This window comes from Leptonychotes weddellii, chromosome 11 (genome assembly GCF_054177405.1).
Source record: "Leptonychotes weddellii isolate Sample4059 chromosome 11, ASM5417740v2, whole genome shotgun sequence".
Taxonomy (NCBI): domain Eukaryota; kingdom Metazoa; phylum Chordata; class Mammalia; order Carnivora; family Phocidae; genus Leptonychotes; species Leptonychotes weddellii.
Window position 1 is genome coordinate 82,462,732 of NC_138379.1, and position 15,443 is coordinate 82,478,174.

At 55.5% G+C, this 15,443-nt stretch overlaps 1 protein-coding gene across 1 annotated transcript in view; it reads left to right on the top strand.

Annotated features, from left to right (window-relative positions):
- The first annotated feature begins 585 nt into the window (after window positions 1–585).
- The window catches only part of TMPRSS13 (transmembrane serine protease 13), a 27,351-nt gene continuing 12,493 nt past the window's right edge, over window positions 586–15,443 (top strand). The window contains exons 1-10 of the mRNA XM_081797359.1: window positions 586–756; window positions 1,923–2,157; window positions 3,184–3,288; window positions 5,591–5,713; window positions 6,670–6,799; window positions 8,578–8,670; window positions 9,670–9,713; window positions 10,897–11,059; window positions 11,909–12,081; window positions 14,734–14,832. Coding sequence (XP_081653485.1) covers window positions 586–756; window positions 1,923–2,157; window positions 3,184–3,288; window positions 5,591–5,713; window positions 6,670–6,799; window positions 8,578–8,670; window positions 9,670–9,713; window positions 10,897–11,059; window positions 11,909–12,081; window positions 14,734–14,832 — 1,336 coding nt within the window. The remainder of the gene's footprint in view (window positions 757–1,922; window positions 2,158–3,183; window positions 3,289–5,590; window positions 5,714–6,669; window positions 6,800–8,577; window positions 8,671–9,669; window positions 9,714–10,896; window positions 11,060–11,908; window positions 12,082–14,733; window positions 14,833–15,443) is intronic.

Below are 15,443 nucleotides of genomic sequence, written 5' to 3' on the forward strand. Positions count from 1 at the left end.
CAGCCCCAGTCCTGTTTCCCTTGGAGTGTCTAGGGGCTCACCTGTCTTCACTTTATGGAAATCTAGTCTCTAGATAATGGGGATGAGACGGGGAATCCGAGCTCTGGTCCAGCTGGGTCAGCAGCAGTGGCAGCTGCCCTTCTGGTCCCTAAACACACACAAGTGTGTCCCTGCTCGGCTCGCAGGGGCACCTGGATCCACGTGTATTTACCCACATCCGTTAAGTAACCCAGCAACTCCCTGGGATAATGGCTCCTGGTCCCGCCCGGTGGTAAGCTGAGCGTGGTCAGGGTCTCGAGATTCCTCCTTGAATTCATTTTGCAGCTTCCAGAACAATGAGGAAGTGACCAAATCCATTACCTCTGACTCTTAGAAAAGGGAGTTTAAAACAATTATGACAAAACCAAACAAGAAACCCTTGCCTGGTGGGGATGATGGTGTTGACTTGGGTCGATGTTCTAACGAGGAGGACTTTTTCTTAACCGGTTGGCTTACTAATAATGTCCAATGTCAAGCACACTGGCAGGTGAGGGATGGAAACAGGTGCCAGGGGCCAGAGCCTGTCTCCCCTGCACAGCCCTGTCGATGGTGGCCCAGCGCAGGGTCCCCAGCACAGGTGTGATGCCCTCACCATCCCTCCTGAGGGGCCAGTCAGCTCCCAGCAGGAATGATGATGACGGTCAAATGTGGCCCCTGGGCCAGATCCAGTCCCAGCTCCCCCTGCAGCCTCTGGGGTTTCTGGAGGGGGCTGAAGAGGTGGGGATGGCATAAGGGGCCAGAGGGAGGTGACAGGGACTGGGGGCCCCACCAGGCTTCCTTTCCACCCTGACTGCCCTCTGGCTCTCTCTTAGATTTAGAGCACCCCAAACGCTCACTTTCCAGGAAGGAACAGGACCAGCGCTCACTGACTGCCTAGTAAGACTGGATGCTGCATTATCAACTGCGTCCCTCCTCAGAGAGGCAGCAAAACCTCATGGTTGAGCTGGCCTCCGAGCCCGGCTTTCTGGACTCATGCTCTGGCCCAGCCCCTCTCCAGCTCTGACAGTTTGAACACATTGCTTAGTCTCTCTGCTTCTGTTTCCCCCGTGCAAAATGGGAGCAATTCTGTCCTGAGGATTAAGTGAGTAAATACATATAAAGCTCTTAGAGCACGTGAGGTCCTCTATAACCATCCACTAGAGTGCTAAATCTGGGCGAGCAAACCACTCCACCTGCAGCTGAGTCGGGTTAAGGATCTTGTCCAAGAGTGGTGGACTCCTACCCCTGCCTGTACCTTCTTTTGATGTTGCCTCTGGTGCATGGGTGAGTGAACGCATGTGTGTGCATGCGTGCGTGCAGGTGCGTGGGTGAACGAGACAAGTCTGGTGTTACTGAGAATGGTGGGCTACAAGGCAGGTCAGGGCTTTTCTTAAGGAGGGCTATTCACACTTTTTGATGACAGCTTATAGTAAGAATGGGGTTTTATAAGTCTGACGCCCACAAGAGGAAAGGGCAGGGGTGTGGGGGGTGTAGAAGTGAAGAGGGCGGAAGGAGCAATCACTTTCCTCCCCAGGGACCACATCTCCTTGAGCCACCCTCAGAGGGAGGGTCCCTAGACACATGTAGCCCAAGCAAGGGCCCCCCAAGCCCCAGGCAGATGGCCCACTGCCCTCTGCCCACCTCTGCAGGTCCCTGTGATGGGGAGAGACTGTAGGGAGGTGGGGGGTGTAGGCTCTTTGAACTTGTGCTCCATCCCGGGAAACTCTCTTCTCAGATGCTTCTCTGCCAGGAGTGGGGAGGTGGTGATGGTGGTGATGGGGGGCAGTGTTTGCTCCCCACCTAGCTGCTTGCCCCAGAGCATGGATCTCCTGGCTCAGCAAACCTGATAGCTGGGTGGGTTCTCAGGGGAGCAGCCTGAAGGATGCCCTTCACTCTGCTTCCAGAATGCTTCCCCGGCAAGGACGTCTCCAGCCCGGGTGTCTCCGGCCCGGGCGTCCGCAGCCCGGGCGTCCCCGGCCCGGGCATCCCCTTCCAGGTCATTGTCTGCCCAGTCAGCCTCCATGACATCTTCTCCGACGAGAGTGTACCTTGTTAGAGCAACACCACTGGGGACCGTGCCCATCCGGGCATCTCCTGCCAGGTCAGCGCCAGCCACCAGGGCCACTGGGGAGAGCCCAGGTAAGGGGGACACTGCAGGGAAGGCAAGAGGAACAGGGAAGGAGGCGATGCGCGGGGACGAAATCTCAGAGTTGGGATTCTCTTCTCTTCCTCTCCTCCTTGGATAGTGATGTGTGAGGAGCACGGGGAATGGTCAGGGGCGGGCAGTGGGGGGCCTGGGGAGGTGGGGCAGAAAGAAGCCATTACGTGCAAGCCCAAGACAGTGGAAAATGGGGGCCTTGGGGGGCGGGGAGAAGAAACCAGGACCAACAAAGCAGCTGTAACTTTGGAGGCTGCGCAGTGCGGGTCATAGGGCAGATTTCGAGAGCAAGGACTCTGGTTAGAGCCCTTTCCATGGGTCTGCCGGGAGGCGAGGGTTGGCCTTGGAGCAGGGTCCTGACTGTGGGCGCATCTGTGGGCTGAGGAGGAAATGGAGAGATTCCGACCAGGCAGGCACTCTTGACCTCCACCCTTCCAACCCGACTTAACCTGGTTCAGTTGCTGGCAGTCAGAGCGAGCAGATGGGCCTTGGGGCTGGCCCTGCCCCTAACGAAATAGTGGGTCTGCCCGTCCCAATGTTGCCCTCCTCTCGTGCTGGGCTTCAGACTGTCCCCACCGTCCCATATTTGGGGCCCCTCTCACAGTCTTGCCCTCTCAGGGGCTGGTGGGGCACTCTGGTGTGGCTTTTGGAACGAGACACACTTCATTTGACTCCCTGCTCTGCCGTTCGCTGGCCAAGTAACCTCGAGCAATTTCTTTCACTTTTGTGAACCTCAGTTTCCCCATCTATCAAATGAGCACGATAAGGTCCAGCTCACACGGTTGCTGTGAGAATTCCACAAGAGAGCACTTGCCAATGTGGCTGGCTGGCCCGGAGGAGATGCTCCGCTAAAGGGAGCTGTGGGCATCAGGTGGGGTGCTGCCGCATTCTGGAGTGGAGAGGTCCCCATGGGGCCCTCCCGGGCCAGACTGTTTCCTTCCCCTCCTCCACTGCACTGGACCCCTCTCCAACAGCCTTACCCTCCCCTGCTGCTGCCCCGCTCCTAGGTATCAGCTTGCCCAAGTTCACCTGGCAGGAGGGCCAGAAGCAGCTGCCGCTCATCGGATGTGTCCTCCTCCTCATCGCCCTCGTGGTGTCGCTCATCATTCTCCGTGAGTTTAACGGAGGGAGCAGGGGCGGGCTCTGGTCATGGCCCATGGCCGGGCGGAATGGGGTCTGCGGACGGGGGCGCGCCGCAGGGAGACGGGAGTGGGGAACACACACTCTTCTGGCTACAGTGCCCCCCACAGGCACTCCCGCAAAAGGCCGGGGACCACAGTCCACAGGGGCCTCCAGGCCCCCTCCAGGCCGCTGGGTTAGGAGGACCCGGGCTCGGGCCTCATCCTTGCTACTTCCTGTGCATCTTGCTTGAGAGAGTTAGTTAACCTCTCTGAGCTCCGTTTCTGCATCTTCAGATGGGATTCAGTTCCTTCAGTGCATTTGACTTACCACGTGCCCCGTCAGCACTCATAAAGACTTCACGGGGTTATGAGCCGTAAGTGACATAATGGCACGGTGCGGGGCACAAAATCTATATACGCTAATTATTTAAAAAAAAAAAAAACATATAAACACGGATTAGGGAAAGTCTCTTGGGCATTTTTGGACAATGGGATAAAGTGTTCTTGGGTTTGGCACGGGCCCGGCACAGTGGGGAACCTTGCGGGGGCAGAAGGACGACCCTTGCCACCCTGTCCTCGGAAGAGAGTCCAGGCTCCTGAGGGATCTAGATGGCAATAATTAAGGCCAAATGTGACCGTCAGGAAGAAATGTGACAGCTGTGTGGGCCGGGGTGGCAGAGACCAGCTCACGAAGGGTCAGGTGACGGCCTGGAGGATGGGACAGCCCGTGGACAGGGCATCTGAGCGGGACGAGCAGCTGCAGGAAATGTCGGGGGCAGGGGGGCAAGGTCGGCATGGGGAGAACGAAGGGACCCGCGTAGCCAGCGAGGGAAAGAGTGCTGGGGGACCTGGGCTCTCTGTTTGGCTGGGCATGGCTGAGCTACATGGTAGACAGCTTTAAACGCCAGGCCAGGGGGTAAGGGTTCTGTTGAAGAGGTGGCACGGTGTGGGGAGGAGCTGGGTGGGTGACCGTGCAGAAACCCGGGCTGGCCCGGGTTGCTCCAGGAAGAGGATGGAGCACGAGGAAGTAGCGTGCTGCTTAAGGGCATGGCCCCCCATAGCATCCTGGCTCTGCCGCTTGCCAGATGTGTGACCACACAAATTAACTTCCCCAGCCTCGGTGTCCCCACCTGCCTGACAAGGTGGGGGCATCGCTGTCACGATGCCTGCCACGTGGTGTCCATGTGGACCTCCAGCCAGGATGCGCTGCCCTGCTTCTCCTGCCCCTCCCGCACAGGGCACTGCTCCGGGGACCCCCTGGCAGTCATGGGAGAGCAGTCGGGAATGACCCATGGAGGGATGAGTTGGCATCCAAGGGTGGCCCCCCGGATAGAGCTAGAGTCACAGTGTGGTTTCACCACATGTCCTGAAGCCTGCTGACCATCAGGGGGGCCCTCCAGCTGTGGCCCCGTGGGCACTGGTGTCTGGGTCTGGAAGGAGCAGGGTGACTGAGCGCGTGGTAGGGCTGGCGGGAGAAGCAGGGGGTCAGGCTGAGGATGAGGGGCAGGGTGAGGAGGTAGAACTCGGGTTTCTTGGGCACCCAAGGGAAGGTGTCTCTGGCAGGAGGGATGGGATCCCTAGTTTGAGAAGAGGTTAGTGTTCCAGACGCAGGGAGTCACGGGGCTGACTTTCCCAGGTGGTTTGTAAAACTTGGCCATTTGGGAATCAGCCACCTAGATTTGCTCTTTGAGAGGAAAGACATCTAAAGGCATAAAGACAAGTAATGGGGCAGGGGCTGAGCAAAGGGGACATCCCTTGTGTAGGGGAGAGGGAGGAGGAGGAAAATCCAGGAGCTTCTGAGACCGAAAGAACAGCCTTTGAGAGGACAGCATGGGCAGTGCTTGAGCGTGTGGACGCTGGAGACAGAAATTTCTCTGCCATGACCCTCAGAGCACAGAGAAGAAGGGAGGCCAGAGGGGCTCCGAGAGGGGGGGGGCTCTGGGATTCTGGAGGAGGGCTTTCTCTGGTCGCCACTCTGGCCCATGTAGGGCATGGGAGCTCCCAAAGCTGTACCCACCTCCACACCTCCCTCCCTCATTGTCCCTCCCTCTCTTTCTCTCTCTCTGGGTGGCTGCTTGAGTCTGCCTGGTGCTGCCCTGCTTGCAGGAGCTTTCCGGAGCATTCCGGAGCATTCCTGAGCAGCCTTTCTCTCCATACAGATGGGGGAAGAGAGCCCCAGAGTCCAAGAGGGATTGCAGGTCGGTGTCTCAGAACCCCCAGGGCCTCGGGCTGCTCAGTGTCTTGTCTTCCTGGGGTTGGCAGTGACCCAGCTGTCTGCTTTGTTGTTTTCCAGTCTATTTCTGGCGGGGCCACACGGGGATCAAGTACAAGGAGCCGGTGGAGAGCTGCCCCCCCCATGCTGTGCGCTGTGATGGGACCGTGGACTGTAAGCTGAGGAGTGATGAGCTGGGCTGCGGTAAGGATGCTGAGCTGGGCATGGGTGCATGTCTGCCTGAATGTGTGCATGTGTGTGCACGCGTGTGTGTGCACGCGTGTGTGCGCATGCACTCTGGTGACTGCAAACTGCGTATCAGCTCGAATGGGAGGCAATGCACAGAGAGTCAGAGGACCTGGGTTCTGGTCATAGTAGACCTGGGTCTGAAACCTGGCTTTGAGTGCTGTGTGACTCGGGCAAGTCACTTACCTTCTCTGAGCTTCAGGTTCCTAATTTGTGAAATGAGTGAACTGGACAAGATCAGTGGTTCTCAGAATCTGACCATTCCCGAGTATCAGACAAAATAGAGCTACTCTGGCTGGAGGCAGGTGTGGGGTCCAGAGCTCTGTCCCCATGCCCCACGCTTCTAGGCCCCAGCAGGTGACCTCTGACTTGGCACCCCTACGGTTTCATAAAGGTCAGTTTGTAAAGAGCTAGCCTAGATGAGCACAAAGATCTCTCTGCGCTCTGACCCTCAGGGGTTTCTCGGTGCGTTGCCGATGTATAGCCCTGATGTAGGTGTCTGTGGGAGCATTTCCCCTGTGTGTTTGTGTGTGTCATTGCCCACGACCACATCACTCTCTGACTGCACACGCAGTCAGATCACAGACCTTATTCCCCATGCCACTCTCTTGTTCGGGCATGTCGCTGCCTTCTTGGGGTGAAGGCTCCTGGCAGTGCTCCTCCCTTTTCCCAGCAATGGTCCCCCGGGGCATAGAGAGCTCTCTGCCCTGCCCCAGCCCCTGCCTTGGCTCTGCCTTTCCTGAGCATCCTGGGCTTCTGAGCCCTGGCTGGTGATCAGTACCTCCTGGCTGCTCCCAGACATTCCCCAGGCCTCAACGAGGAGCCTCAGGATAGGAGCGTCTCAGAGCCTAACTCAGTACATTCCTCAAGACCTGGGTGCTGAGAGCCCGCTCTGCCCTTTTCCTGCCCGGCAGTGAGGTTTGACTGGGACAAGTCTCTGCTTAAAGTCTACTCCGGATCCTCCCATCAGTGGCTTCCCATCTGCAGTGACAGTTGGAATGACTCCTACTCAGAGAAGACCTGTCAGCAGCTGGGTTTCCTGAGGTAAACCTCCCCCCATGGGTCCCAGCTTCAGGGACGTCCTGGGCTCTCGGCAAGGGCCCTTCAGGCTCACTGGGGGCAACTCATTAAAAAGACTCTTGAGGACCAGGGCTGAGGGCACTAGCTCGGGACGCTCTTGAGCTATTCAAAGGGCCCTGGGAGCCCAAGTCTGGGGGCAAGTTGTTCCCACGGGGCCAGAGTAGTGATCTGGAGATCTGCAGTAGGAGCATCAAAGTGGCCTTGTGGCCGTGGTCACAGTTAACGATCACGGTGGTCCTGTGAAGGGGGTAGGCTTTGAGCAGGTCTTATCTTCTCCTCCCAGCCGGGAACTAGAGGCTCAGGCTCTGAGCTCCAGCAGCTGTGGCTTGAGCTGGAACTCATCCAAGCGGGAAGGAGATGGGCAGGTGTGGCCAGGTAAAGTCTTAAGAATCTTTGGCTCTAAAGATTTCACACCAAAGCAGATGCTGGGGGGTGGAGCTGGGAGTAGGGTTAGGACAGCCTTCCCGCTTGAAGGAGTCCCCCCTTCTTCCCTTTATCTCCAGGCCACATAGCCAACTCCATCTTCCCTCTTGGTCCGAGTTTTGGGGTTCACCAATGTGTGTGAGGTTGTGGGGAGAAGGGTTTAGGCGGTCACTGTGGACTCTCTGTCGAGGCAGCGCCTTGAAAACCAGGGCTCGGAGGCTAGGACTTAGAACCTGTCCTCTGCCCTCACTCCAGCCTCAGAATTCCGATCTGTAAGAGGGGAGTCAGGGGATCTGGCTGGAAGAAGACAGACGTCTTCAATTGTTGAGTTGTACGACCTTATGCAAATCTGAACTTCCCTTGGGCTTCAGTAGATAGTGTCATTTATTCCAAGCACGTAATTGAGGTTTGATATGTGCCGGAGACCATGGGCACCCTGACAAGATCCCCCTGCCCTTCAAGAACCTCCGGTATGGTGTGGGGGAGAGAGGCTTAAACCAACAACCACAGCATAATGCTATGTGTAATGATAAGGACCTGTGCAAAGCACTATGGGTACGCAACAGAGAGGGTGCCTGACTGCACCTGGCGGAGAGCAGGGAACAGAGAAGCCCCCAGGGAGGGGAACAGCATGTGCAAAATGCACACTCTCATGCAAGGGTGCACCATGTTCTAGAAACGCACAGAAGTGCCACACAGATAGTGGTCCACGGATCAGCCACATCAGAATCCCCTGGGGGTGCTTGTTAAAATGCACCCCCAAATAGGAATCTCTGCATTAGGATTGAAAACCTGCTTAACAAATGCCCCAAGGTGATTCTTACGTACACTGTGGTCTGAGGTCCAGTAAGCGAGTACAAGGTTCTCAGACTTTCATGTGCAAAGCCATAACGTGGGGAATCTTTAAAATGCAGAGTCTGGCTCAGCAGGTTTGGGGGGCTGCTACTGCTGGCCCATGGATCACAGCTTGGCTGGAAAAGGGCCCGGCTAGTGTTTCCTGAACTCGCTTGTGTATCAGAATCACCCGGAGGGCCTGCTAAAACATCGAACCGGACGGAGTTCCCGATTCAGGAGATCTAGGGTTAAGAGGACCCAAGAATTTGCATTTCTAACAAATCCCCAGGGGGTGCTAATGCTGCTCTGTCCTGGGCCAGTGCACAGGGCTAGTGGGGACAGTGGTGGAATACGCGGGTGGGGGCTGGGGGTACTGGGCCTTAACCGCCTCTGTCCTCTGCCAGCAAGATTCTAATGGCAGCTGGGGCACCGGGAAGGGGGCAGCCTGTCTCAAGGGGACTCATCCTTCTTTCCCTCCCTTACAGCTCTTACCGGACGACCGAGGTGGCCCGTAGGGATCTTGCCAGCAGCTTCTCAATCTCCAAATACAACTCCACCCTCCAGGAAAGCCTCTACAGGTGTGGTGGTGTGGATCAGGCTGCCTGCCCGCGAGCAGGGAGATGATGGGGTGCTTTGAGTCAGGGAGTCCCTCTCCTTTGGCCATTTTGGGACCCAGCCTCCAGGAGGAGTCCATCGTGAATGTCCCGAGCATCCCAGAAATAGTCCTCATTTGCCACCCAACTCCTGACTTGCAAGTTCTTATTGAAGCATGGTGCAAAGAGAACCTCAAGGTCAGGGGTGGCCCAAGCATTCATCTGGTGGTCAGGGACCATGAATAGACCTTGGGGCCACCTATCCGCCAGGTGTTTGGACTGGGAGCTGCTGCAGGGAGTGGGCTTGGGGTGGGGAGGGAGAAACATCACTGGGGTCAGTCGGGGGAGGGGAAGCAGCTGCAGGAAGAGGGCCAGGTGCATGTGGTCAGGGATAGGGAGGCCTGGCTGGGAGGCCCTGGGCCACACCATCTGTCATCTCTGCACTGCAGCCCCGCCCTTGTCCCAATCCCACTCGGGGAGGTTGAGGGGTGCTCCACCAGCTAGCGGTGTTCACCTTGGGGAGGGAAAGGAGAAGCCGGGCTCCCAGAGAAAAAGGGATGGGGAGGGGAGGGAAGAGAAGCGAACGAGCTCTAGCCTGGATGCCTGCTTTGTGCTAGGTGTTTTGCAAGATGCATTGCCTGTGGAGCATTGAGGAACTGGCCCAGGAGGGTCAGGCCACCTGTTCAGCTTTGGAAAGATGCTGGGACAATGAAGTCATGAGTTCAAAGGACATGGATCTACCCAATGTGTGCAATCTACCATAAGAAAACTGGGGCGTGGGGACAAGGGTGGCGATGGTTTGCACTGAGCCATCTCCATTCCTGGAGGAAGCACTAGAAGGGTCTGTCTCTCTGGGAGGGAGATCAGAATCTCTATCATATGCAAAGGAAATGGGACAGGAAGTTGGAATGAGTCAATCATGGAAGGCTTCCTGGAGGAGGTATCTAATGTGCCCTTTCCCATCTTCTGTGTCCCTTCGTGCAGGTCTGAATGCCCTTCCCAGCGGTATATCTCTCTCCAGTGTTCCCGTAAGAAGATGCTCTTCCTCCTGGACTGTGGCCTCTGTGGGGTGGGAGTGAGGAAACAGAGGCGTGGGACCCCTCTGGGGGAGATGGCCAGCCCTGGGGGTCCCACAGGAAGATGGTCTTAACCAGCAGGCCTGCTTCGGGGCTGGGGTCCCTGTAAGGCACGGGGATAGACTCAGGGTAGCACTTTCCCTTCTCCGGACTCTGCTCAGCCCAGCAACCTTGTTCATATGGGGGAAGCCATTCAAATCTCATGGATTCTGGGTGTGGGGAGGACTGGGAGGGCTAGTCTGGATCAGCGGAAAGCTCCCATATCAACAGATGCGGAACTAGATCCAGGGCCAACATTTACCGAGTACATTCGATTCTTACTGACTCTTGATAAACAATTGCATTTGGTTCTCATGTGGCAGGTGCCTTTACTGTCCACTAACTGATAAGAGACTGAAATGTTTGCCTTGCTTAGGGACAGATTGCTGGTAGGTAAGGAGCTGGTATCTGACCTTGGGTCTGACCCCAAAGCCCAAGCTGTTAACCAGCCTAAAAGTGCTGTGTTCTCAGGAATGACCAGGTGGGGGTGCTCCCCTGAGCGGGTGGGCACGGGGCTATGGACAGAGTGCCCACCCCTCAGACCGCTGCTGGTTCTTCCCTTTTTCCCCCTTCAAAGACAAAAAGGACACCGTCCAAACAAACTCCAAGGACTGCCCTCCTTGTCCACAATTTTGGGGGGATGACTCCAGAACATCCGTTGGGGGTACATACAGGGTCCCCAGTAGCACTAAATGACCCACTGGGGAACCATATGGGCACAGACCCACCTGCACAGCATGGCAGCCCTGGGATTCACCATCATGACCTTGATGCTTGGCACAGTGCCCCCAACTTCAGGCACTTTAGTGAGCATTTGTCAAAGTTCAGGAAAGAATGAATGAGTGGGAGGAAAGAGGAACTTGCCAGGGATGCAACTTCCCACAGGGTGATCCCAGAAATCCAACTCACCACATGGGAGCTCTGCTTGGGCAGGAAACAGCCGGGCCATGTCAGATTAAGTGAGCAACGCTGTGTCCACGGGCGGGTGGGTGCCCCTAGGAAGGGGCTGCCCGAGCCTGCCCCGCCGCGCCCAGGGAGCATGGGAGTGGCTCGGAGGGCAGCCGAGGTCACGGTTCATCTGCCTGCTTCTCCCCAGACTGTGGACTGAGGGCCATGACGGGGCGGATCGTGGGAGGGGCGCTGGCCCCGGAGAGCAAGTGGCCTTGGCAAGTCAGTCTGCACTATGGCACCACTCACATTTGCGGGGGCACGCTGATCGACGCCCAGTGGGTGCTCACCGCCGCCCACTGCTTCTTCGTGTAAGTGCCCGAGGGGCGGGTGACGCCATGCCGCCCAGGCCCCGGGGGAGCACCGGGGAGGGCTGATGGCAGACTGACTTGTCTCTGCGGAGGAGGGCTCTGGTTGTGAGCCCAGGCCCCCAGGGTCAGGGCCATGATCTGCAGTTGCTGTTTGGTCCTGGGACTGTGCACTGGGGCTACTTGTTTTGAGCGCGGCCCAGAATGAGAAAACAACCTGGATGACCCGGAGGGAGAGTGAGGCAGGCAGGAAAAAAGGGCTTGGGAGCCTGTCCCTGAAGAACGGGGTGAAATAGAGGCTTTGGGCTTGTTGCCACTTCCTGCAACACGAACTTCCAGGAGAGGAGCCTGAGGAATCAGGAATGCTGTCCCGGGAATAGGGAATTGAGGGATGGGGATCGCAGGGAGGGCGGTGCCATCAGCCTGTCCCTTTAGCTGGGGGGCAGGAAAGGGCTCTGAGGACAAGGCCTCAGGGGCACTGGCTTCCCCAGGAGTGAGTGAGTCTTTGGCAGATGACTTTGTCCTGTCTACAGCTCCATTTCTGCTGAGGATAATACTTCTGAGCTGTGACCTGTCCACCCTATAGGAAGCTTGGTGGTGCACGGAGGAGACAGTGGGGGGTAAATGCTCAGAGATTGTGCCCATCACTCCTCTTTATTGTTGTGAGGGGCTGGGTGGCCAGTTTAGGATGGGCTTTTGGAGAAAAGGGGTTGTTTTGGAGCCCCGGGCTAAGAAGGAGGGCTCCCTTCCGAGGTCATTTGGTCCATCCCGTTGCCCGTAAGCTGGTGCTGCGGCTGCCAGGGGGCTCCACCAGACGTGGAGCCGGACCATGCTCCCTTGGGGCTCTTGCAGGACCCAGGAGAAGATTCTGGAGGGCTGGAAGGTCTACGCAGGCACCAGCAACCTGCTCCAGCTGCCTGAGGCAGCCTCCGTCTCCCAGATCATCATCAATGGCAACTACACAGACGAGGAGGACGACTATGACATTGCTCTCATGCGGCTCTCCAAGCCCTTGACCCTGTCTGGTGAGTCACAGCCACGCCGGCTCTTCCAGGTAGCCCTCAGGGCCCAGCCTTGCCGTGTCCATAGACCCCTCTTGGGGTCCCAGAGCCTCAGCATGGTGGAAGCCAAAGGCTCTTGGGGATCATTTAATGGAACTCTTCTACTTTACCATTGGGGAAACTGAGGCCCAGAGGCTGGAAATAAGGTTGTCCCAAATGACACATCTTACACTGCAAGTTGGTGACAGAGATAAGGCTTGGATACTGGTCTTAACCAATATAAATAGATCGAATTGTGTCACTCATATTTATTGAGCACCTAACAGGGGCTGGGCACTGTGGTAGGCATTTTACCACTGCGGTATCATTGACTCTTCCCGACCAATCCTGTAGAGCAGGTACTATTATTAGCTTCATTTTACATTTGAGGAGATGGAGCCTCAGGGAGAGAAAATTACCCAAGGCCACGGAGTACTAAGCGGCAGCTCCAGGATGGGATCCAGGTGGGTCTGCCTCCGGAGCAATGCTGTTCTTGCTGGGCTCTCTGCTGGCAAATTGGGATCACTGCAGTTGGAAACACAAAACGAGCACACTTTCAGAGTTCAGACAGTGAATTGCGACGAGTTTTGGCCACAGGGCGGAAATGTTAGGGGAGCTGTTCGGGGATCAAAGAGGGTTTCATCCATTAATTCACTCACTCATGTGTGCACTTACCAAATACTTAGTGTGTGTCTGCTGCTATGCAGCGCGCTCTGCAGTTGCAGTTGCAAATAGAACAAACTGGGTGACGCGCAGTCAGTAGAGGTCAGTGACTTGAGGGCGGGAACAGCTGGGGGAGCCGAGGTGGCACAAATGGGGCTTCTCTGAAGAAGGATCGCTAAGGTGGACTGGGCTTTCTGGAAGCCTTGGAGGGCTCTCTGGTTAGTCCAGACTTTCTCGTGCTCTGAGCCTGCGAGCTGAACTTTCCTGGCACATTAATTACAGAGGCGGTGTCGGTCCTGAGTCAGACACTAGGTCGTCATTGTGGGGTGAGGAGGAGGAAACGGCGGCTGAGCTCGGTTGGGCGGGGCTGGCCCAGCGCCACGCCCATCCAGGGCCACGCCCACCCAGGGCCAGCCTCCCCGCCACTCCTCCTCCGCTCTAGCCTACCAGCCTATTTTGAGGAGCCCTGGGACTTGCAAGGCGAGGGGCGGTCCTCTGCCCATGCGCTGCCCCTCATGCCCAGCTAAGAGGGGGCAGTCTGCAGGACCAGAATAGGCCTTTCCAACCTTGCCAAACCCAGACTCCATTTGGCTAACCATCCAGATGTCCCGCCACCCCGACCCCACTTAATGTTATTTGGAATTCCCAATCAAATTAAGTAATCTGTAAAACCGAATGAAAGCTATTATAACATTGCATATGCTTTTCAGACTATGGCAGTCCCTCTCCAGACTCTGATAGGCCCCTGGGCAGGAAGCACACCTCTAGTCTGAGAATCACAGCTTAGATTTATATAGTCCCATGGTCAGACCATGTGCCCTGATTTTTGGTTTAGAAATCAGGGTAGATTTTCTTAAACTCCTTGGTGGACTGAGCACTTTCAAGTCATAGTACTATCTGAGAAAACTTGTGAAAACTCACTGATAAATTTAATTCCCCCATAAAAACGAGTGGAGGATAGAACCGTGTTATATATTTTTTAAGACCCTACCTCTTAAAAATGAGCATATTTTAAGAAATTATGTTTTGCATTTTTTGGTTAATAATTGATGCCATTCCTTCATTTCTTGTTTGTTTGTTTACTCTCTAGCAGACCAATGTGTTAGACCCCGATACTTAGAGCCCAATTTATAGAAGAATCTAGCATTCATTCCCTCTCCCACACCCCCTTCCTCTGTGTCGCTCCTTCCTTTCTTCCTTTCTATGTTTGTTGAGCACTTTGTATGTGTCAGGCACTGTTCTAGGTGCAGGAAGCTGCGGTGAGCATAACAAACAATTGAGAACACTGCAAACATTCTATCAGCTGATATTTTCATTTTGCAAAGTGGAGTTTGGTGGTCCCTGCCCTAGTAAAGATCCCAGTCCTCAGAGGGAGCTGTGACATGATGTACAACAGCGCCTTCTAAATGTTTCTGAGCATGGGGGCAAGGGAGCAGTGGTTTTGTGGTCTGTGCCTCTAGGGATGTGCTCTTCCCACTTGGGGAGCTTGTCTGACCTGGAGGGAGTCCCTTAGTTCCTGACCCACATGTGGGTGCTCTCCCCAAACCAGGCTGGACACATCGCTGACATGCCATGGTGCTAATGCCTGGGACTTAGCCTGCTGTTCCTCCTTCCTCTGATGGACAGGCATGGAGGAGGCTCAGCCGGGAAGGCCGCTCTTAGAAGGGAGAGACTTATGGCCACGTGGGATCGGTGTGGCACAGGGGGTTTCCAAGGCATATGCTTCTGCCCACATAGCACCCACTGAGATCAGGATGCTTGAGGGAACTCCAGCAGCAACCTGAAGGCCAGAGGGTCAAGATAAAGTGACTGAGTTTCTTGCCTGGTCAGTTCAAGGCCCTGGAAGATTCAGAACCACGCTGGGGGGCAAGGAGGGAGGGTCCTAGGACATGGGCACCCTGTCCCTCCACAGTACCACCCCAGCTGAGACCTCCAGCCTTGTCCCTGCTCTGATGTCTCGATGTCTTGTTGTAGCTCACATCCACCCCGCCTGCCTCCCTATGCACGGACAGACCTTCAGCCTCAATGAGACCTGCTGGATTACAGGTTTTGGCAAGACCAAGGAGACGGATGGTGAGAGGCAGAGATGCTGGGCTGTGTCTGTGTGTCTGTACGGAGTGTGTGGGGGTGATATGTCAGGGTGTATAGAGGAGGGCCTGTCTAGATGAGGGTTTGGGCATAGAGATTCATGGGCCTGAATGTGGATGTGTGTGTTCACCTCACCCCCACACACAGCAGACCAGTTTATAATACATCTCATAGCACCTGTTAGAAACTTTTGATCTCCCGAATTCCACCCTTGACCCATTCTCCCCATTTTACAAATGAGGAAACTGAAGACCTTTGGGGCTCTGTCACTTGCCCAGGGTCACCCTGGTAGTTTCTGATAGACAGAACTAAGTCTAGAGTAGTCCAGAATAATCTAGAACCCGCCAGGCCACCCTGCCATGATGCTCTCCACATCATACTACACCACTTGCTCACAGAGAGCCTCGGTTGTTTCTTAAACTTTGGACTAACTCTTCCATGGAGAAAGTCCCCATTAAATTGAAGTAAAATAAATAAATAAATAAATTGGAGTTATTCTGAATTTTTTTAAAAAGTGAAAACAAAATGGAAAAAAATTTTTTGTTTTTGTTTTCAGTATATGCAGCTTTAGTCAATTAAAAGAAAAAGTCCCAAAT